Here is a 22,405-nt window from a genome sequence, read left to right on the forward strand (position 1 = left end):
CGGGTTTAGCTCCTGCATGCGCTTGTGGTGGACAATAATAACAGCCTCTGCTTCAAGAAGAATCACAGAGGTTTGAAGTTTGCACATCTTGCTCTCAGATGGGCACTGAGTGCTGGTTCTTGTCAGGAAGTCTGGGTTTGGATGGCTGCATCCAGAGGATTCAGCCAATTCTCAGCAGGGTGTTGGCAATTACGCTTACCTTAAATGTGTCTCTGTAACCCGTATCTTTGCTTCGTGCTTCTGACCACACAGTGCTGAAGCTGGAGCACAAAAAAAAAACAGCAGTTGGGTGTGCCCTACAGGGTGTTCCTCATAGATGCTTTACAATGGATACAAATGTCATTTTCAGTCTTCTCGTAAACTGCCTGCTTTACACCTCAGTGGTCACTACTGCAATACCCAGAGGGAGGGTACATGACCTACAGCTGCATCCGAGTTCAGGAGCCCTTAGCACATAAAATGGAGATGTCAGGTTTTGTGGTCCAGCGGCTGTTAGTAAAATGCAAACTGGTAATTAGCTGGTGTAATGGACAGAAAGGTAGGGAACTCTTCTCCATCCTAAACCCTTCTGTTCCACATTTTATTACATGTGTTGGCTTTGTTATTCTTACCACAAGGACATAAATTTGTCGTCTTCAAGCTCAGACAAGCCTGAGAAGCTGATGAGTGACAAATGCTGCTTTCTAGTATGATTAGCAAAACCTCAAAGTGTGGGCAGCAACTTATGTTTTATAGAGTGTCCAGTAAATAACAGTTTGAGTAACAGTGTGGTGTGTAGCTGCAGGTACTGCTGCAGCCATGTGCTGACTGGCAGGGGATATTTTGGCATTAGGAAATAGTCTTGAATTCTCTGTCAAGTCTCTTTGTTTCTGCAGGAAGCTTGGGACTTCTTTTTAAACTAATCCTTTGATGATTAATAAACCAATTAGTGATGTCAGTCTTTTCTTTGCCTCCGAGTTCAGCAGTCTTTGATCCTGCATCTGCAGGGCGATGATCCTCATTGCAGGCAAATTGCTCCCATACCAGCCCCAAAGGAGCGGTTCCATCCCTCCAGGTCCTGGTGCCTGTACAACCCAAAGCAAGACAGCTCAGCGAGCTGAAGCAGCAGAAAAATTGCTCTCTTTAGTTCTCCGTTCCAGTAACGGGCTGAAATGATTAACCATGAGTTCAGAGAAAGATGCAGGTTGGAAGGGACCATAGGAGGCCTGGGTCCATGCCTAAAGCAAGGCCAGCTTTGGAGCTTTGCTCGGTTACTCAGAGCCCATATGAGCACCAAAGCCCAGAGGCAGAGGTTGCATTTCTCAGTGACAGCAAACTTGATTTTTGAAGAGGGCCTCAAGTAACTTTAAGAAAATTTGGCTCTCCTGATGGTGCAACACAGGGCGAAGGTGAGCATGAGGGACAAGGGACATGAGATGGGGATGGCCCTGGCAGCTGCTTATGTTTGGGCTGGCACCACCACCGGCTGAATGAGACCCAAAAACTGCAGCTTCTGGCAGGTAAGGGTATGTGGGCAGTGGTTTGCAGTTGCAGGACAAGCAGCTCCCGCCTGCATCCTCACCCCATCCTTGTACCATCGGGGGCTGAAATCCTGGAGGAAAGTTTGCAGGCACATACTGAAAAACCTTAGGCTCCCTTAGGAGACAGCTGGTCACCGCAAGGGCTCAAGCAGCGCGAGCAGCCGGAGCCCTGTGGTTTTTGGTACAGCACAGATCTCCCCGAGTGGCTGCTGTCTCCTTCTTCAAAAGCTGATGGTCTGTGGCTCAGTACGTCTGGCAGGGACAAGAGACGTGAATTAGCACAGGCTGGTGTTTTTTTATGAAATGAATTAGCACAGGGCGGTGGCAAGGATGGGCTGTCATGGCAGCAGCCTCAGTGCAATCTCCTCTGCTGTGGCTGAAAGAAATTGCCGTGTGCTCTGCACGTACCGTGTAAGGGGCTTTTATTTCCCTAAAAAGAAAGCAGTGAGTGGTAAAGCTTAACATTAAATTAATGTTACTTTTAATATCTTTGTGACTGAAGTGGACAATGGAACTTTCTAGCATTTATTCTACCCCCCAGAAATGACTTTTTATTACAAAATTCTGTAGTGAAAGCATGCAAACTGGGAATCCGCCTGACGTCAGTTGCATTTTCCCTGGCACTGGGGTTTCTCTGAGATGCGGTTCAAGCTGGGGAGGGTGCAGTTCAGCAGTTGTTCATGGCATCCTAACTTTCCAAATTTACTGTTTCTGTTTTTGTGGTGTGTTTTTTGTTTTTCTTCTTTTTTTTTTTTTTTACTGGTAACTCAGGTTGCTTCACAGCTCGTCTGTAGAACCCTCGATTTCTCTTGAAACTTAGCGAAACCTCGCTATGGCACAGCTTTGTTCGGACACTTAGTGCTGCTGCAGAGTGCAAACAAAATGCCTCCCACTTTGTTTTACACATCGCTTTGATGTTTGGAAGTTTCTTTAAAGTACTGAGTTCTTTACCCATGTTTATCCGTGCTCTATCAACTGACAGGGTTCTAGTAAATCCCTTTACACAAACACTCGTTGGCTGAAGTCAGCTGTGCAGATGTAAGGCTGGAGGCACAGCGATTTGGCCGAGGATACCTGGCCCTGCTGCTCCTCTCTGCTCACGGAGCTCGGTGGGTGACACAGTAACGAGCATTTGTGTATTGCATTCCTTTTCTTGCCAGAGAAGTAGCACTGTTGTTGGTGTTATTATCTTAGACACAGAGCAGCAAAATCCCTCGACTCTGTTTCTGCCACCACTCTCTGTATCCACCTGGCACAAGAAGATGTTAGTTCGGAAATGAGGTAAATCTTAGGTAAATCACTCAATGACTGCGAGCTTATCAGCAGAATCCAACACACAGCCCTAGTGCATGTAGTGCACAAAGGCAAGGAGATAAAGATTTAAAAAAAAAATAAAAGAATTTGAGGGCATTGTAACTCTTGCCCTGCTCACCTGAAGAGCAGAGTGGGGCTAGTTTCTGGAGGCTGGTGTCCTGGTGGCAGCATGGACTGGAGACATGCCTGGCATGTGGGAGGTCTCCTGGTCCTGCCCAGCGAGGCAGCAAAATGCCCTGTTTTTGAGCTGAATGTACAGTTTGTGGGTGTCCGGGAGCTGGCAGCCAGGCACAGGTCTGCTCTCAGGGGAGGCCTCCAGCGTGGAAGCTGGTGAATGAAGCACAGTCAGACCGGAGGAGCAGAGCAGGATCCTCCACTTCCAGGGGCTCATTTGTGTAAGGCCAAAGCAAGCAGCTGCTGATGGAGCCGTACGCAGACCCTCCCCAGCAGCCATGCCGCAGCGAAGCAGTTAACAGCTCCCTGCCCTGGGGCTGCGGGGCTCCTGTTCCTGCCTTGCCGCTGCCACCCCGCAGCCCAGGGATCCTCTCCAGACCCCTGAAACCTGGGACGCAGCTGTTAGCTGCTACCAAGCTGTCGACAGGAAGGGCTTTCTTTGTCCTTGCTTAGAGTGATTGCTTGTAAAGCTCTCATTTGAGAACCTTACATTCTCCTTATGCGCCCACAGTTGTCACTGCTGGTGCCGCTTGCCATCCTGGTATCACTCTTCTATGAATCTCTGCTTTCCTTGCCAAGGTTTTCTTCTTATCTATAACGCACCCCACGTCAAAAGGTGGAAGTTGTTGTTGTGTTTTTTTTGAAGTCACAGCCCCCATGTTGAACACACAGTGAGGTTTCCAGGTCTGAGAAATGAGACATCATAAATGTCGCCGTGCAGTTTTCAAAATATAGGAGGGCTGTGTTGTTTTCTTGTAGCAGAAGTTTAAAGAGGCATTGGTCTGCTGAACTGGGCCAGCTCATCTCCAGCCTTTAGTGGGGCTTGGGAAAGATGAATGACCAAATGCAGGGGATTTGGGGGAAATACTCCAGAAAAACCTGGTTTTGTCGTGGAAAGCTTGAGAAGTTAAGAAGGATCGGACCATGTGCTGTCTGCAGCCAGATACTATCTCATCTCTCACCTCTGGCAGTACATGAGAGGAGCTGAAGTAACTGAGATAGGAGCTGTTGCTTTGGGCTGGGAGCAGTCGTCCTTGCAGGAATCAAGGACATAGTGGTGCCTTCCCCTGCTGTTCACTGGTAATTTAGGGACAGAGCAAATCTGACCTCAGCCTCTCGAGAAAGGGGATTTCCAGCACAGCCCTGGCTCTGTACTGTCAGGCAGGTCTTGACTGATCCTTCCCCTAGGAATGCTTTCAGAGCATCTTACCTGATCTCTGGCAGGTCTCCACTTGCAGATGGAAGAGCTGTAAGTGCCAGTTGTTTTCAGGAAGAAGGTATGGCTGGAAGTGCGATCCTTCCAGAGCTCAGCCTGCCCAGGCTAAGCCACAGCGCCCCACAGCTCAGGTGCTGAACCCCGGATCAGTGCATTTGGTTTTTACTCTGGCATGGAGAGCAGTAGCCTCCACTCAGGGGACTGTGACTACTCCAGGTTTTTCCATATGACACTGTTTAAAGATGGAGGCTGCTCTTGTTTTCATTCTCGCCTGATTTAATTATATTTGCTTTTTCTCTTTTTATTTCAGTTGTGATTCCAAAGAGCCCTTTACCTGCCTCCGAAGTAAACTCGGAGAAACCTAGCATGCACAGTAGCACAAAGACTGTTTTGGGGCATCAACAAGGGCAAAGGCGTCGCAAAACAGGGAAGAAGCGTGGTCGAACGACCAAAGCGCTAATCCATCACCCCATGCCTACACCCTCCAAGTCAGTGGAGCCTTTGAAATTCCCCAGAAAGAGAGGCCCAAAGCCTGGCAGTAAGGTAAAAGCTGATGCTGATGCAGGCGGGTGAAAAGCAGGTGCTGCAAGTTCTGCCATGGGATGGTGCATGCGTGTATTTGTGCACGTTTGTCTCAGCCTCTGGCTGTGTGACTGCAGCAAGTAGGAGACCAGAGGGGTGTGTGGGGCTGGGAATATCCCTCCGAGTCCAGCCTCAGAGTTGTAGAGAATGTCTGTGTCCTAAAGATCATTTCCATCAAGAAACCGTGTCTTTGGAACTGCATTAGCTGTGAAGTAGCACGGCAAATGCTATGATCATGACAGGTTGGCCAAATGGTGGAATAAGCTCTTCTGTCCATCATGTGTAGCTAGTCAAGCAGAGTCAAGTCAAGCAGAGGTGGCGGATCTCAGGCTTGTTATTTTTTCGAGGATCGTGGTTTCTAGAATGTACACATATTGATTAAGTAGGTTCTTGAAACTTCCCGTCATCGCCATCAGAAGTATGTCATGTTCCACAGTGCCTTGTTTGTTGGATGCAGAGAAGAGAGTGTAGTGATCATGGGTGGTGTAGGAGAGCAGGGATAAAAGGAGAAATATCCTCATCTTTTTCTGCAGAGGAAACCTAGGACATTGCTGAACCCAGCACCCACCTCTCCAACAACCAGTACCCCAGAACCAGACACAAGCACTGTGCCCCAGGACGCTGCTACAATCCCCAGCTCTGCCATGCAGGCTCCCACAGGTAAGGGTCTCAAACTGCATCCTCGAAAAGATTGCACAGTTAGGAGCTGCAGCAGTCAGGAGGTGGCACGCCACAGCACTCCCATTTCTTCACAAACACACAAACCAGCAAACCTTAAGATTCCACAAACAAAGGCTGGCCTAACTCAGAGTGTGTCAGGAGGAAAAGAGGCACGTGAGCTCAGACCAGCTGTTCATTTATCCATACTGGAAATATGAAGCCATAGGAGGATTGCAAGTCCATCTGACAAATGCAGAGTTCCCTTTCCCTGAGTTGTCACCTGCATGTTAGTGACTCCAAAGCCCTCAAAGTGCACTTCGTGTGGCCCATACAGCCTAGAGGCAGTACTGTGAGCAGCTGCACTCAGGAGTTCATAGTATGGGCTCTCCAAAACTGTGCCAGGCACAGCTGCTGAAGAGAGCAAGGTGCAGAACAGCTCCTGCTGAGCAGCAGTGGCCATGGGCTGTTCAGCTTCAGCCAGACAAGCAGGGACAAGAGAGAGAAGGGGAGGAATAGAAGCAGCCAGTGCAAAGCATGTGCTCTGCTACGACTGAGATACAGCCAAAGGTGAACCTGGGCAGGAAAGTCTAATGCAAAGATGGGTTTTATATGTTCAGACACTGGATATGGGTAGAGCCCTCTGTTTCCCCAGAACGCAATTTTCAGAGGAACCCAAAGAACCCAGTTTCCCCCCGGAGTTGGGGCTGCATTCCTTCATTTCCTTTGAACATCTCAGCCACTTTACCTTTCTGGCCCAGGAACCACACTGCAGCCTGCCTTTGGGAGCCTGAGCACTGGGGAAAGCATAGGTGTAATAGCAGCAGTGTGAAAGGTGAGCATGATGAGGCAGGAAGGTGTGAGAGGTGATTCCCCCCAAAAGTGTCTCTGTCGTTAGGTTGCAGGCAGGCAGGTGATGGATTCGCTCACACTTTGTGAGTGATTTTACAGTCTTAAAACTTGGGCATCTCTATCCCTCAGGCTGGATTTTAGGCATCTGTTTCTTGATTTCTTGAGTGGGTTAATGGCAAACACGTTTCTCATCTTGGCAGTTTGCATTTACTTGAACAAGAACGGCAGCACTGGGCCCCACCTAGACAAGAAGAAAGTTCAGCAGCTGCCGGATCATTTTGGACCAGCTCGAGCTTCTGTTGTCCTGCAGCAAGCAGTGCAGGCCTGCATTGATTGCGCTTATCATCAGAAAACTGTCTTCTCCTTCTTAAAACAAGGCCACGGGGGAGAGGTCATCTCAGGTGAGAACTGGCCTGCAGCACTTTGCCTTCAGAGATGTCATTGCAAGAATTCAGTCGCTGGAAGATGTCTCTCCTGAAGCTTGGTACAGTCATGGGCCAGGGGCAGACAGAAGATTTCTGTCTTCTCTTTCTTGCCAGACATCTGTGTCAGTGAAGCAACAGCTAGCAGCTGATGCAGAGCAGAGCAGTAGCTTGTCCTCCAGGCCCAGCTGCTGCTGCGAGCCTGGGGAGCGCTGTGCGTCACCTCCGGCACTGCCTGGACCCCAGCAGGGGACGGAACGGGGGGCCTTGCACAACTCCTAGTGGAAGGAAAAGCGGTACCGCGAAGCTTCTCTTCCCCTACCCCCGAGTTTTAGTTTTACTCTTAAGCCCCGGCTGACCCGGATGGCGGGAGTGCAGGCCCCTCCTTGAGCACCTTTCTGCTCCTGGTACCGCGGCTTCGCAGCCGTGCAGCCTGGTCCTGACAGCGGGTGCAGCAGGCTGGTTTTAGCCTGTCCCAGGGAGGCGAGCTCGCCAGCGCCCAGCCAGCGGAAGGCAGTGGCTTTTGTTTGCTCTAGTCTAGACCAGTGATGCTGAGATACAGAAGCTGGCTGTGCAGCCCTGGGCGTAGTCTCCTGCCTTTGCTGGGGGTTTACGTGTTGGGCTCTGTTTGTTTCTGTCTCCAGCTGTGTTTGATCGGGAACAGCACACTCTGAACCTGCCAGCAGTAAACAGTATCACCTACGTCCTCCGCTTCCTGGAGAAGCTCTGCCACAATCTCCGCAGTGACAACCTCTTTGGGAACCAGCCTTTCACTCAGAACAGCCACATGCAGCGCTCACACGAGTACGACCACGACAGGTATCTACCAGGTAGGAGTTGGGGCGGGGGCGGCACTGTAGGGACCCCAGGTGCTCCGCGCCTTAACCCAGATTTTATCATTAACTCAGGAGGCAGGAGCGTGTTTCCGAGCCCTCTCTGCAGGGTTCATCGCATCGCAGCAGTGTCATTCACATGCCCACAGGGCTCTTTTTCGCTTAGCATTCAAGTTGCCTTATTTTCTGCCTGTCAGTCCGATTTCCATCTCTGCCTGTAGGTTTCCGTTCATCCGTGCTGTCTCCCTGTCTTCCCTCCTCTCCTCGTTCCCCGGTCCTTCCCGCTTCCTGTAATCTGATTAGAGTGACTTCATCCAGCTAGGAATTAGTGAAAGCCTTTGCATAAGAAATGGAAGAGTGATAACAAGTAGTAGGTAAACTGTAATTAGGAATTTAATTAAATCCTACCTGAGCAGTTTCCAGCGTGGCTACAAATCTGCTGCCAGCAGTCCAGCCCTCAGCGGAAGCTCAGCCTGCTCAGGGATGGAAACACGCTGCAGCTATCCGAGGCAAAGGTGGCTTTGTTTTTGTTGGCGAGGCTAATGCTCCACTGCGTTGAAGCAGCACACCCCTGGCAAGATAGCTCATGCCACGATGCAAATCATCAGGCTGCAAAACTGCTTTTAAATGAAAGCACTGGGAAACAAGAAAAGCAGTAGTTTTCCCTACAAGTGCTATGTGGTGGCAGCAACCCCGGGGCGACAGCTGCCTCCCAGGGCTGGCTGTGGGGCTCTGGGGGAGCTAATCCTGTAGGAGCTCTGCTCGTGAAGAGGATAGATGCTATCTACACCCTCGGTACATGGTTGACAAATGTCTCGTGCTGATCTGCTCTCCTGTTACGCATCCTTCACTCTCCAAGCCAGTGAATAACTGTTGTACCATTTGAGGTCTTTCAGAGTTAATCCTTTGGATAATTATGGCTCTTACATAAAGAGCAAGAAGAATTTCTAATGGAAAAGGATAAGGTCTTAGGAAAAACTACTTAAGGGAAGACTGAAAAGTGTGAGGCTTAGGCACCTGGTGCTTTAGTGCTTCGTGCATTGTGCTCTGCTCTCTGTGCTCTGCTCCCCTGCCTCTCTGCTCTCTCCTGCTGCCCTCTCACTCCTGTGCTTCCAGGAGCCATCAGTGAGGATGGTGAAACCAGCTGGGAGGCATGGCCAGGCTGGTGTTCAAAGCACACGTGTCTGGGGAGGGGAATGGCAACAGTGCTAAGAGCATGAGGGTCTCAGGTGAGTGTCCTCTGCTTCCTCTGGCGCTGAGCGGCTGCCTACAAGTTGGAGCTGTGCAGGGCCAGGAGCAGGGATTCTTGCTGTGGTGTAAGGAGAGCTGTAGGAGGCTGGTTGGCTGCTGTGGCAGGTAGTGGAGCGGCTGGACTAGTTGCTGGAACTAGAGGTTACCGCTGTAGCTGACCCCCAATTAGAAGAAATGTTTCCATGTTTCTGTGTGGATCCACCTTCTCATCATGAAATAGAGCACAGCCAGAATGTGAGGAAGAGGGTCCTGTGTCTGGGCATGGCAGCAGGTGTGGGTGGAGAGGGTCCTGTAGCCCGCATGGGGCTCGTAGCTGATGTGGGATGTCACGGGTGTCTTGCACCAAGGGCAGGGCTGCCTGGCAGGGCAGGAAGGTAGGAGGAAAAGCGGGGGAAGCACAGGCAAGCACCAAACGTGGCACAGTCCTGAGATCTGCCCACTGGGAGCTCTTTGTTAGAGTGTTTGCAGGGATTAAAGATTAACCACAGTCTAGAGAGGTGATAACCCCTAGTCCTCTAGTTCACAGTGATGTCTCAGGGATCTAACATCTCTCTTAAGCGCCTGAAAGATGATAAACATCTGTGCATTACAGTGATTTCTGGTGAGGGCAAAAAAACAGTACCAATAATGTTTAGAGCTTAGTGCTGGTCATGGAAGAATGAGGATGTGGTTTTATATTTGCTTAAATGAAACCGAGTGAGAAGGCTGCCGTGGACTCACCTCCAGCTCCGTGTGTCTTGCTTTGTTTCCTGTGTGGCTCAGGCACTCACGTGCCTGAGCAGGCCAGTTCTTCCAGAAAACAGTCACTGGTGGGAACTGGTCTCGGTTCCCAGAACAAATGCCCTTAACCGTGACACGAGCACCACCGTCGGTGTGCTGGGGGGGCTCGTGGGTGTGCTTGGGGCAAAAGAAGCCTGCAGCAGCTGTAGGTCAGGCTGTGTTGCCATGGAGTTGCGACGTGGCACGCAGTCTCTGTAGGTCCTAGCCACAGAAGGCAGCAGGAATGGATCGAGTTACACATCAGGAAACTGTGGATTTGCAAGAAAATGGAAAGTTGATTATTGTTGATAGGAATAGAAGTGGGCTGGGAAATACTGTGAGCAGGTAGGTCTGATCTGGAGCTATCCGAAAACATGGACGGGATGAACCCTCTGAACCACTGAGTTGGGATCCTGTTATTATGGACACTACAGCATTGCTTCGATTAACTCTGGAGCTCTGTTTTTAATTAGTTGGGAATTAGTTTCTAGTCCAAATTTATTCTTGGGCTACTTGGTAACTGTGTCGTCTCGTCTTAACATCGTCTTTTAGCTTAACTTAGTTCCCCTCCTTCTGGAGGCCATTAGAAAGCAGTTGTATCCTGCAGGGGAGCTCGCCTTCCATCTGTGCTAGTAAGAAACGCTCTCTGCTCTCCTCACGTAGTGTTGCTTGGGGTCAGACTTCAGTGAGGTGACCAGGGTGCTACCCAGCACTCTGGGGAAGATCTGGTGAGGGCCTGGTGCCACAGCACTGGCACCACCGTCTTCACAAGAAGCCACTTTTCATTGCTGCGTCCTTGTAGCAGGTGACAAGTGTCCCATGCTGGTCATGTACCCTGTTCTTCCCATCCGTCATTGTCAGCTGCAAGTTCACAGCTTGCAGGTTAATGTGTCACATACATATCTGCGTTTTGCATCTGAACTTACTTCCTGTCTGGTACTCTGTTCTTTATATTTTTTTCTCTAATCAAATACTGTCTTGTCTGGCCCAACTTAGGAAGACATCAGCAGATTTCATCAGCGAATTTCTAAGATCTGTGCCAAAGCTACTATAAAATATTGAATGTTGGTCTTCTATGACCAATGCCTTGCTGAATTCTAGGTAAATGAGATTGACCATGCTTCCGTTGTCTGATAAATGAGATATTTTTCAATGATACAGAAGCTGTTGGGTTAGTCACCTCTGATGAGTGCCTACTGCTGTATGTGCTGTGTGTAAGTGCAATGTTATACTTACCCTCCCTTCTGAACCTCTGAGAAGCCTTGCAGTACTGCTGAGGTCATACATAAGCATTCAGTTGCCTATATTGTTTTTCCCCTTCCTTTTTAAATGCTAGCACTGTATTTCCAGTCCTGCTGAGCAGTCCATCACTGAGTTTTGTTTGAAGTCACTGCTGCAGACCCACTGATGCAGACCCATGCACCTTCTTGCTTGTTTTATTTCTGCTTCCTCCTGCACCCTTATGCCCCCCCCCCCCCAGCTTGAGTAAATTTGGTTATTTGATTTTTCCTTCTTAGTCAATGGTGTGTGTTTTCATTCCTGTCCCATTTCTGTTAGCCTTTGGGCTTTGTCCCAGTGTTCAACATTGCTGCAATTGGAAGCAAAGCAGAAGGTGGCTTTGGTATGTCTGGATTCAGGTGGATGTCCCAAGCACATCTCCACTGAGGCTCGTTGCGTAGCCATGCTCTGCAGACAGGGAGGAAGCAGCAGTGCAGCCAGGGCAAGTTACAGTGTCCTGAAGGGGCCACTTTGATGGGACGAGCTGAGCAGAGCCTGACTGCAACAGAGCCCCTCCTAGCAGCACAAATGCTGGCATGGTCAACTTTCCAAGTTAGGGAGGTGAAATATTCCCCAAAGCTGATCCATAATTTGCAGACAAGGACAAGCTTTTTTCCCAGTCTTTACCTTTCTGCATGACATCCTCTAGCTCTGTACCCACACACTTGTTACTTTTGCAGTGGAGGACATAGTGCTGTCTTTTCCTTTGCGTTGTCAGAAGACAGAGTTCAAAGTTCACATCGTCCCTGTACGTGCTGTCCTCTGAGGCGTACATCTCCTGGCTGAGCAGGTCCCTTTCATTTCCTGTAAATGATCACAGAATCACAGAATTTTCTAGGTTGGAAGAGACCTCAAGATCATCGAGTCCAACCTCTGACCTAACGCTAGCAGTCCCCACTAAACCATTTCCCTAAGCTCTACATCTAAACGTCTTTTAAAGACCTCCAGGGATGGTGACTCCACCACTTCCCTGGGCAGCCTGTTCCAGTGCCTCACAACCCTTTCAGTAAAGAAGTTCTTCTTAACATCTAACCTAAAACTCCCCTGGCGCAACTTAAGCCCATTCCCCCTCGTCCTGTCACCAGGCACGTGGGAGAACAGGCCAACCCCCACCTCTCTACAGCCTCCCTTGAGGTACCTATAGAGAGCGATAAGGTCGCCCCTGAGCCTCCTCTTCTCCAGGCTGAACAAGCCCAGCTCCCTCAGCCGCTCCTCGTAGGACTTGTTCTCCAGGCCCCTCACCAGCTTCGTCGCCCTTCTCTGCACCCGCTCAAGCACCTCGATGTCCTTCTTGTAGCGAGGGGCCCAAAACTGAACACAGTACTCGAGGTGCGGCCTCACCAGAGCCGAGTACAGGGGGACGATCACCTCCCTAGCCCTGCTGGTCACACTGTTCCTGATACAAGCCAGAATGCCGTTGGCCTTCTTGGCCACCTGAGCACACTGCTGGCTCATATTCAGCCGACTATCCACCATCACTCCCAGGTCCTTCTCTGCCTGGCAGCTCTCCAACCATTCCTCTCCCAGCCTGTAGCTCTGCTTGGGGTTATTGCGCCCCAGGTGCAGGACCCGGCACTTGGCCTTGTTGAACTTCATGCAGTTGACCTCAGCCCATCGGTGCAGCCTATCCAGATCCTCCTGCAGAGCCTTCCTACCCTCAAGCAGATCGACACACGCACCTAACTTGGTGTCATCTGCGAACTTACTGAGGGTGCACTCGATGCCCTCGTCCAGATCATCGATGAAGATATTAAAGAGGACCGGCCCCAGCACCGAGCCCTGGGGGACGCCACTAGTGACTGGCGTCCAACTGGACTTGGCTCCATTCACCACGACTCACCATGATCTGCATGTTCTCAGCATCCTTCTCTAAGTGATCCCTCTCCAGTTAGATGTGGGGTCCTTTCCTGCCAGCTCTTTCCCTCACTGATAATACACATTCAAGAGGTTTAAGGCATCCTTTGAACTAAGGGCATTTTCTTTTTCTCCTGATGATCCACAGCATGCAGCTGTGTGTGCATATCTATTTCCGTATTTTCTTAAAAACGGCCATTTAAACTGAGAAACCCTGACTGCAGACCTGCTTTGGTTTATCCTTCCTTTAATTTGCATTGACTTACTTTCTAATTCCCTGGATTATTTTCAACAACCTGACCTTCTGTGTACTTGTATTACTTTTACAATCAAAAATTTTTAAAAATACCTGCCCCCCCCCCCAAAAAAAAAATATAAAAGATAAAATCTTTAAAAAAATCACCTTTTGTTGTGGTTCTGTGACTGTTTGGTGAAGAAATGCATCCTATTCTACATTTAAAAATATCCAAAGACATTACTAAGAGCATTTGTTTCTCATCTCTGTCTGGGCAGTGAATGTTTCTTATGGGGAACTGTCCTGAGGACAATGCTAATCTTTCTAATAATATTTTGGTGGTTTTTGACCATAGTTGTAGGGAGTCCAGGGGCCTCAGTAAAAGCAGCTTCTTTCCTTTCCCAAAAGGATTTTGATAAAACAAGTGCTTTTATCTACCTTCGTGTTTCTCGTTAGCCAACTAAGCTGTGACTGCCTGGTGCTTCCCACCCATCCTTTCCTTTGTGTCTTCGTTTGGTGTGACACATCTCCGTTGGTGTCTGGTCCTACCCACTCCTCGCCGTATTTGTCACCCCTCCAGTCCCCTCCCATCCCACACCAGTGGCTCGAGCTGCTGCAGGCTCTCATCTGGCTCCTGGCATTCATCTCCCAGCATTTCACCCCTTGGTGCAGGGTCCCCGCTGCAGGCTGGCACGCATCGCCTCGTGCTGGCTGTACCCCACACTGTGCCCGCACGGGGCAAGGTTGCCACCAGCCGTGCCGCTGTCATTGCTGCTGTCCTGTCCGTGTGAGCAGTCCCATTCTCTGTGTCCATCCGTGCAGTGACGTTGTGTGCTCAGCATTTTCCATCTGTGAGGGATGCCTCGCGGCCTGGCCCGGTGCCTGCGGTGCCGGGTGGCTGCGACTTGGCGCCCTGTAACCCCACCGCTGGGGTAGAAGAGTGGCAGTGACAGCTGTGACGCTGGGGGTGCCGTTCAGGGAAAGACTGAAAATTCAAGTACAGTTTTATCAAATGGTGCCTGTGGCATAGAGTGTCTGCAAATTGTCTGAGGGCTGCAAGTGCCCAAAAGGTGAGGAGACTGGGGTGGAGGAGGAATCATGTGGGAGATGAGCCAGAAGGAGAAAAAATTAAATGAAGCTGATCAAAGGTGCCATTTGGGGTGAAGCATGGCAAAAAATGGCTATAGATCCTTGTTAGGTTCATCCCCACCCTTTTTCTCTGTGAAACTCACAAAGCAAAGTACGAAACGGTAAGCGCTGACAGCTGTAGCTGGGTTGCAGTTTCAGCAGGCTGTTACCAGACTGGCGGTGCACAAGAGTTGCAAGTGACTCTGGCAGGGCTGAATTTCCCAGAAAATCTCCACTCCTAAATAGGGCTTGTTCTCTTTTCCTAGACAGAAGCAGTTCGTTAGACGGCACTCTGCAGGGACCAGGCCGGGGTACAAAGCGATATTCCCAAGATTCCCCTCCATACAGTGCTCCTCTCTCCCCCAAGTTACCAAAGAATGACCGTCACCCTTTGGAAGGTGAGCACAGTGTCTCTTCCCAAAGCTGGCTGTTTATAGCAACTTGTAACAGATGCAGCAGAACCTCACTGCAATGCCAGCCCAAGCTGTGGGCTTAGGAAGTCTGCTTTGCTTTGTCTCTTTTGTCATGGGTCGGTGCTTGGTGTTTCAGAGAGAAGAAGAAACTGTTGTACACTGAGGCAGGTAGCCCAAGCAGTTGTGCAAGACGTGGAATGCAGGCAGAATTCCTTCTAACCCTGATAGCAATCAGCTAATACCATAAAACCTGGGGTTTAATTACCTATATTTTAGCTTCCATTGCTATATATGGTATTAAAGGTCATAAAACTGTCCAGTTGCTTCAATCTCCCCCTGATTTTTTTCCATGATGGCTTGCTGCAGTGTTTTCTACAGATGCTGATGTCTAGCTGTCTGGCTGGGAGCTAGTGCCCTTTCCCAGGATCCCATCGTGTTCCTCACAACCCTCACTAAATAACACGGCATGTTTCACTACCGTGTCCTTCACCAGCTAAACCAAACCTCCTGCAGCACTGCTGCTGCCTGCACCATCAGCCAAATAACTGATGCAGATGTGCTCTGCCACGTTCTCAAAAGTAATTGCAGAAATAACCTCTTTGGTACGTGGTCGATAGGTTTCACTTGCATGTGCAGGTCGTGGGCTTCCAGTGGGTCTGGGTAGCTGGAGGACTGTGAGCCTGAGGAGTCCTCAGTAAATATGCTTCCACCTTCCCTTTTGTTCTGAACTATAAATGCTCCATAATGCAGAGTGGAGGTACAGCTTTCCTAAAGCCCTTTAATTGATGGCAAAATCTGTCAAGTGGTTAGTCTCAGTTCTTTGTAATAAGTTCTTGAAAAACTGCTGGAGTCTGTTAGCTGGGCTCTTAGTTCAGTTGCTTCGTGCTCTGTTGCTGTCCCGCTAGAGTCACTGTTTCCGCAGTTGTTGCTGAGTTTGCTGGGCTTGGGCTGTTGATCCCAGATTTGAGAGTCAGCAGCCTCCTGTGCACTCTGGTGCAGCTTAGTCTTCATGCCTCACCATGCTCTGTGCTCTTCCAGTCACAGCTGATCTGAACTTGCACCCTGTGATGAACAGGTTCGAATGGCCTTAGTACCTAAATCGATCAAAACTGCTGATTTGTCACATAGCTGATATGAAGAACAAGGTGACTGTGGGACTGTCCCATGTATACTGACAAGTTGAAAGTTGTTCCCTAGAACACAATCCCTCTATCACCTCTTGGTACACATTCTTCTTGGTGTCCTCTAATCCATCAGCCACTGCACACGGGTAACCATTAGCAAAGCGCGTCAGCTCCTACTGTCTGGGCAGTGCCTTGCTGTTCTTGGGGGGGCTCTAAAATTAAGGTGCCTTGCTTAGGTGGTATCGCAGACTCTCTGTATAGTCAGTCAAAGGGATTTTGTAACAAGTAATTCTGAGTAGGAACCTAGTTAGGTTGTCTGGAAGGTTGAATCTCAGTCTGCTTCAGAGTGTATTCAGGTATCTTTTGGCCTTTGAATGTGGCTTGCCATCTAGATGCCCAGATTATTGCAGCCTCTTCTGTAAAAGTAGAGACAAGTGTGCGGACTGTGTGCCTTCACGTGAAGGTGGTGATTCTCGTGGTTTGTGAACTTCCTACAGAAACTTGGTCTTGGTCCATTCTTGGTTCAAGCCAGAGATATACAGGGCAGAGAGAAACAAGGTACAATTCTAAATCCCTTTGAGAAATTCAATTTTATCCTGCAGGCAATCAACTAATGGCCCATTCCACCTCATCCACTATGAAATTTAAGCAGAAGCAGGGATACTTGCATTTCAGAGGATGTTTTTTAAGAACTTGAGCTCGAAGTACTCAGATAGGTGTATTTCCTGAGCGAGGAGGTGTCTGCTCTTGGTGTGGCACACTGCAGCACCTGAGCTATTTCCAGTTTGCCAAACTGACAGCAGTGAGTAGCAGGGGGAAGTCTCCATTCATTGTGCCCTTGGCAGGAAGGCAGAAAGACAAGAAGGGGATCTCTTCATATATTGTTTTTCTTCTTACACTCAGTGCCATTAATGTAGCTTTTTGCTAAAAAGCTGCAGTTCCAGCACAGTGGGGACCCCCTTTTGAAAGACTATCATTTGTTGGAAACAGTGGGTGTTTAGTAGTTGTGCAAATCAGATTTGTGCTTGTGGCCAAACTCTGTGTTTTAGCAGTAAAACTGCACTCTTGAATCTATAGCATTATTTGTTTAATTAAACTTTAATTATCTGCTCCCTGCCTCTCCACCACTAATTGTGGCATGTTTTTCTACAATGCTCCAAAAGCAAGCCTGTATTTAAAACTAGCAGTTCATATAAGAAAATCTGCCTAAGAATTAACCACCTCCTCCTCCCTCCAAAAACTAGTTATCAAGGGCAGAAGGATTCTGGATAGTGTGTGTGCCTGAAAGCAGTCTGTGCGCTGCCACCTGCAGAAGCATGTTGTCTTCTGCTGTAGCTGAATCACAGAGCTAGTCAAAATTTTCCCTTTGCTTTGTTTCCCTCTCCCCTCTCTGACGGTATCATTTGTGTAAGCAGCTCCCTGTGTGTTTGTATTTTTAAGAAAGTTCAAGACCTCTCTTGCACTGACCCTACCAAGAAGCCTCCAGCTCTGCTGCGGTATTTACAGCACAACCAAGCACTCACCAACCCTGAGACAGGGAACCTGAGGATGAGTGTGCAGCTTTAATTCTAGGCAAAAAAGCAGTGCTCCCAAGTTGTGTGGCTGCATGCTCTTCTTCGGATGTTTGATCATGAGCACGTGTGAGAACATGATCACATATTTGAAGAACGCATCACAGAGCATTCACATCAGAATAGTGACAGCGTGTTAATTGTTGAGTCAAATATGTTCCGAGGGTGAGTTCTGGATCCTTAGTGTTGCACCGACACGAACCTATGCATGTGGTCTTCCAGCCTCCCAAGCTGCAGCCTTCTCCAGCCGAGCTCTGAAATTCTGCTGACAAACATCCCTCTGCATGAGCTTCGGTGTCGTCATTAGCAGTTGGACACGCACTTCTGCCTGACCCAGCACATCTGGGGCTTCCTGGCAAGCTGAGGCTGTGCGTCACTCGCAGAGGGAGTCATGTTTCCCTGGAGGCTGGAGCTGAGCTGCACAGACCCCTGCCTGTGCCATATCTCTGCCGCGCCTGCCCCTGTCCTGCCACAAGGCACGCAGAGCGGTGCGGCAGGCTGTACCCCCCAGCTGCTCTCACGCCACCGCACATTCCAGGAGTCAGACGTCACCCTTTGCACAGATGTTCCAAGAAGTGTGTATGAAATGGGAAGTGATTTGTGTTTTAAGAAAAACTGTCCTGATCTTGGAGAGGAAACCCAAGGTAGCTTCTGCGAAGGAGCTCCTATGAAGAGCCAGTGGTGCAAATTGTATCCACTGTATGTCTGGGCTCAGGACAGGGAGTCTCAGTCTGCCTTGGGAGCAGGCAGCCAGCTCAGTGCTGGGTTTGCACCCAGTTTTGTGCTGAAATGAGGTGGTGGAAAAGCAGTGTGGAACAGGAGTGACGGAGGAGTGCAGAGTTATTCAGGAACAGCCATGAATCAGAACCCCTTGTCTGATTCACAGAGAGCAAGTGAAAACACATCTACCCACATGGGAAACTGCTGGCACGCCGGCCAGCAAACATCACCCAGAGAGTATCAGTCTTTACATGAGCACTGGTTCTGCTCCCTAAGGCCGTGCTGTTGGTTTCTAAGAACATCACAGTGGCCTAAGAGCAAATAAATGCAGAAGTGCCTCAAATGCAGAGTAGCAAAACTCACAAGATGGAGCATTGCATTTATGAAGGTGATAAGCTCACACCTGCTTCACTGGACTGCTGAGCAGCCAGGCAAAAAGGGGTGTTTGTATCTTACAACATAATGAGGTGCTGCCTGGCAAGCTGTGGTCTGCCCACCCCCAGCTGAGCTTGCCCCTGGGTTCTCTGCTCAAATACAGACAGCAACAGCACCAAAAACAGAGGATCCTACTTCACAGAATAGCCTTGTAGTTCATAGGAACCAAAGAAAATAAGTTGCTTCCAGGAGAAGGTTGGCAGGGCCCAGCCTCTGGAGCACTCGGGTTTGGGCTCAGGCAAGCTGCATCTCCCTTCTCTGGAGCATAAAAGCGTCAGCCTAGCAGAAATGCCTGGGCAGAACTTTTGGGTCTCATGGGCTGTGACACCAGCTCAGCACCCGCACCACCATCCCACTTCAGCACCAATTGTGCCGGATTTTCTACTGCTGGAGCAGCTCCCAAGGCTTCCCCCTCCTTGCAGCTTGCTGCAGCGTTCGGGTGGGTGCTGGTGGAGGTGCTGCAGTTTCCAGCCAGGCACAGTGGCACAGCCCAGAGGAGTGCATGTACACAGGCACCACTCCTTGTAGGAGACACTTTCCTCTCCAGCTGTGCAAACTTGCCAGGTATTTCGTGATAAGTATTTGAGGATGATTCATAAAGCACCAGCTCCACCTGGACTGAGATTAGGTTGCATTGTGCCACAGTGCCATAGTAAAACCTACAAACACGTGGTCCTAGTATGTAACCATCCCAGTATAACAGCAAAGGGAAATCTTGCCCAGAGGTTCACTTGCTGGTACGCAGATCTCAGTGGAACATCATCCAGGGCAGCTTTCTCCATTCCCCACCCTGGAAGGGCTGGTGAGGAGTCTAAGCAGGCAGTTGGACCCCTGCCTGGGGAGAGCCTTCTGTCCTGCCGCAGCGAAGGGTGCTGGTCACCAGCTTCATTGTGCACTGAAGGGCCCAGCAGCAAGGCAGGAGGGGTGCACAGCTGATCCCCAGCACCCCAATTTTGGGTGCTGCCCCATGCCACTGCTTGCCGTGATGGGGCAGGTGAGCTGCTCAGAGGAGCCTGCTGCTCCCTCCTGCTCTGTGTGTGCTGCTGTCCACTCCAAGGCATGAGTCTGGCTAAATACCCCCACAGTCCCAATGGCCCAGGCCGTTCCCTTGCACACTGATGCCCATGATGTGTGGGCCTTGAGTCTGAAATGCAGGGAGCTTCCTCTCCCAGCTCAAAGCAGTTGTGGAAGCAGTAAGAGGCTGCAGGAATGCAACCTGGAGCTGGTGGTGGCATTAGCAGAGTAGCTGTTGCTCAAATCTGGGTATCAACCATTATCGCTGCTCCCTGGTTGGACTGGAACTTGCCAGGCAAACACCAGGCCGCAGTGCTTTAGCCGTGCATATTGCAGTTTGGGTACTTTGGAGGAGCCCCTCAGTGCAGCGGTGTGACACCTGCTCCTGCAGCCGCGTGTGCGCCCTGCATGGTGCTGCCTTGCCGCGGCTCTGCTCACTGCTCTTGAGCCGTGACGTGGGGCTGCGTGGCATTCATGTGCACTGATTGCAGCTTGGTGCGTTCCAGGTGAAACCTTTGTTCTGGGAGATGGCCTCCCAGGGCCCTTGGAGCCTCGCCTGGACCCCATGGACTCTGCCTTGAACTCTGTCAATTCATCCAGCCACAGCAGGAGCTCCAGAGACTATCGCCTGCAAGGATACAGGCACCTGCACCAACCCTCTAGCCTCACTCAGGGCAGTACCTCTGCCTTGCGTAGGCTTAGCTCTGGGGGTAAGAGAGTTAAGAAGCCAGCCCTCCGATTGTAAATTTGGCAATAAAGGGCTTTTCTAACTCCAGTTACATCTTTCTAACTTCAGCAAGTACCAGAGACTGGCCTCTACACTGTTAAACAGGTAGTCTGTTAGGTTTAACAGTAGTTCTAGAGACATGGCAGATGGGTGGGCGGAAATACGGCCAGGAGGTGCTCGCAGGGTCAGCTCTGGCTTGGTGACCAGCTGGGACATGGAAGGCAGTGGGCAGGGAGGAGCAGGCAGGAGATGAATTTGTGAGCATGGGCAGGGGTTGTCAGAGCGGTAATTGGGTGTCAGCGAGGATGGCTGGGGAGTGGTCGGTGCGATGGGAACTGTCTGGTTAGGGTGGGAGCTGGCGGGGGTGGCCAGGAGGATGGGTGGATGCACAAACGGTGCTTGTGTAGACGAATAGCGTCAGGAGAGCTGTTAATTGCAGTAAACCACATATCAAATCCAGGTGTTTGCAAGAAAAAGTTGTAATTTCGTGTGCATGGTGTCAGTAAAAGATTCTAAAAAGCTCAGGCTGCTGATGCCTCGATCTGTCTGCTTCCCCCCCATCTGTGCATACAGGCACAAGAGTTGAAACAACTGGCTGTGCCAGGCCAGCGCTTTGAGAGCAGGATTGTGTTAGCTCAGGCAGTGTTTCAAGGCAACAGAATTCTGAACGTGGGCTCAGTCCAACAGAAAATGCAGCCGATGAAAATGTAGAGTAACTTTGCCGTGTTACAACTGCTAAAGGTGGTGTTTTGGGCAGTTGGGGAGGGCAGGAGCAGTGCTCGGGGAGAGGAGTGGGAGTGGAGAATTGTCTGCAAAGCAGGGAAACAGCAGCTTGGCAAAGAAGAGTGGGAATGTGGAGCAAGCCTCATCTGAAGGACAAGGGCAATGAGAAGTGGAGTTTTAGGGTGAGTAACAGGGCTAGATATAGAAGGCTACCCCAGAAGTAAGGCATAAGGAGAGAGAAAGTCCTTTGGTGCTAGCCCTGTGCCTCAGGACTCTCTCAAGTATGGTGTGGTTGTGCCCTTCACGTTGTCTCTGCCAGTGCTTTGAAAGAGGAGACTGAATGGTAGCTTAGGGTGAATGTCTGCTGCAACGCTGCTGCGGTCACACTTGGAGTAACTGCTGCTGTCTCACAAATTACACCCCCAGGTTCAGACAGATACCTTGGATCTCGGGATGTCTCGCGGCTGAACAGCCGAGACCCCTCGTCCTGGACAGTGGAGGAGGTGATGCAGTTCATTCGAGAAGCAGATCCACAGCTGGGACCCCACGCTGACCTCTTTCGAAAACATGTAAGTATGTCTGTGTGTGTGTATGCACATGTGTGTACGTGTGTATTGCATATGGGTGGGGAACATATTCCTGATGAGGAAGGTCTGTGAGAGTCAGAACAGCAGCACTTCACACTAGTTTTGTGCTGAGGAAAATATCGTATAAATCCTACTTGAATCACGTCTGGGCTTGGGATCTTCTCACTCAGAAATTGCGGAGGGGAAGACGTCTCAGCCCGGTTAAAGCTGCAGTGATGCTGCCTTTGTGCATGCAGAGAGCTCATCTTGGAGCTGGATTTGAACCGTAGCACCAAAAACACACAAAACTCTTCATCCTGGAATCCTAAAATTCACTTCATAGCAAATTTCTTCTGGCAAGAAACGTGTTCCAAGTGGAATTCACTCTGTGAATTGCAGTTAGACTCCAATAAAAAGGGGTCTTCTAAGGTTCTGATTTTTGTTCATACCTTTAAGTGCAAAATAGCTGCAGATGTACAGCATGGAATTTGTACAAAGAAATCTACAAAAATTTTGTCACCTTCATGTCTTGGTTCCTGCCAGTTCATCTGTCCTCTACCTTTTCCTTCAGTCCACTACCTGGTAGTGCCTATGAAGTCAGAAAAGCAGTGGGAGGAAGTCCTTGCTGTGAGCTGGAGGCGGTGCAGCTCATGTGCCAGCCAGGGGAAGCATCTCCCCCCCTCGCTGCTTCAGGGCTCATTGAAGGAAGGGGAGCCCACGCTTGGTGTCTCCCGAGCGTGGCTCTTTGTGCTGAGCGTGCTCACGTCTGTGTTCGTGGTGCATCTGGAGTTGGACCTCCATGCAGGTCTGTGGGGATTTTGCAAGCTGGGGCTGTACAGAGCCCTTCCCCAGGCAGGAGGAGAGGCAAGTGTGGCATGTGCTAGGCTGAGACACGCGCTCTTTGCTCTTTTTTTTTTTTTCTTAATGAGTTCTATTTTAGAATCACCAGTAATTGAAAAATATTTTAATTGTGCAAGAGAGTGCTCAGCTCTCCACTAACAGATTACAGCCCCTGGTGCTGGCAGTCCTGAGGAAGC

At 50.0% G+C, this 22,405-nt stretch overlaps 1 protein-coding gene across 8 annotated transcripts in view; it reads left to right on the forward strand.

The window, feature by feature from the left end:
* The window catches only part of SCMH1 (Scm polycomb group protein homolog 1), a 73,540-nt gene that overhangs the window by 47,964 nt on the left and 3,171 nt on the right, over positions 1–22,405 (forward strand). For 2 of the 8 annotated variants that reach the window (XM_084497469.1, XM_084497468.1), the window contains 7 exons: positions 4,535–4,767; positions 5,340–5,466; positions 6,516–6,716; positions 7,382–7,567; positions 14,342–14,473; positions 19,859–20,062; positions 21,229–21,371. In XM_084497469.1, the coding sequence (XP_084353595.1) occupies positions 4,535–4,767; positions 5,340–5,466; positions 6,516–6,716; positions 7,382–7,567; positions 14,342–14,473; positions 19,859–20,062; positions 21,229–21,371 (1,226 nt within the window). Of the gene's footprint in view, positions 1–4,534; positions 4,768–5,339; positions 5,467–6,515; positions 6,717–7,381; positions 7,568–14,341; positions 14,474–19,858; positions 20,185–21,228; positions 21,372–22,405 lie in introns of those variants that run through there. The other 6 variants (XR_014685722.1, XR_014685721.1, XM_084497471.1 and 3 more) reach the window with 6 other exon arrangements.

The sequence above is a fragment of the Aythya ferina genome, assembly GCF_964211825.1.
Source record: "Aythya ferina genome assembly, chromosome: 24".
NCBI classification, from domain to species: Eukaryota; Metazoa; Chordata; class Aves; order Anseriformes; family Anatidae; genus Aythya; species Aythya ferina.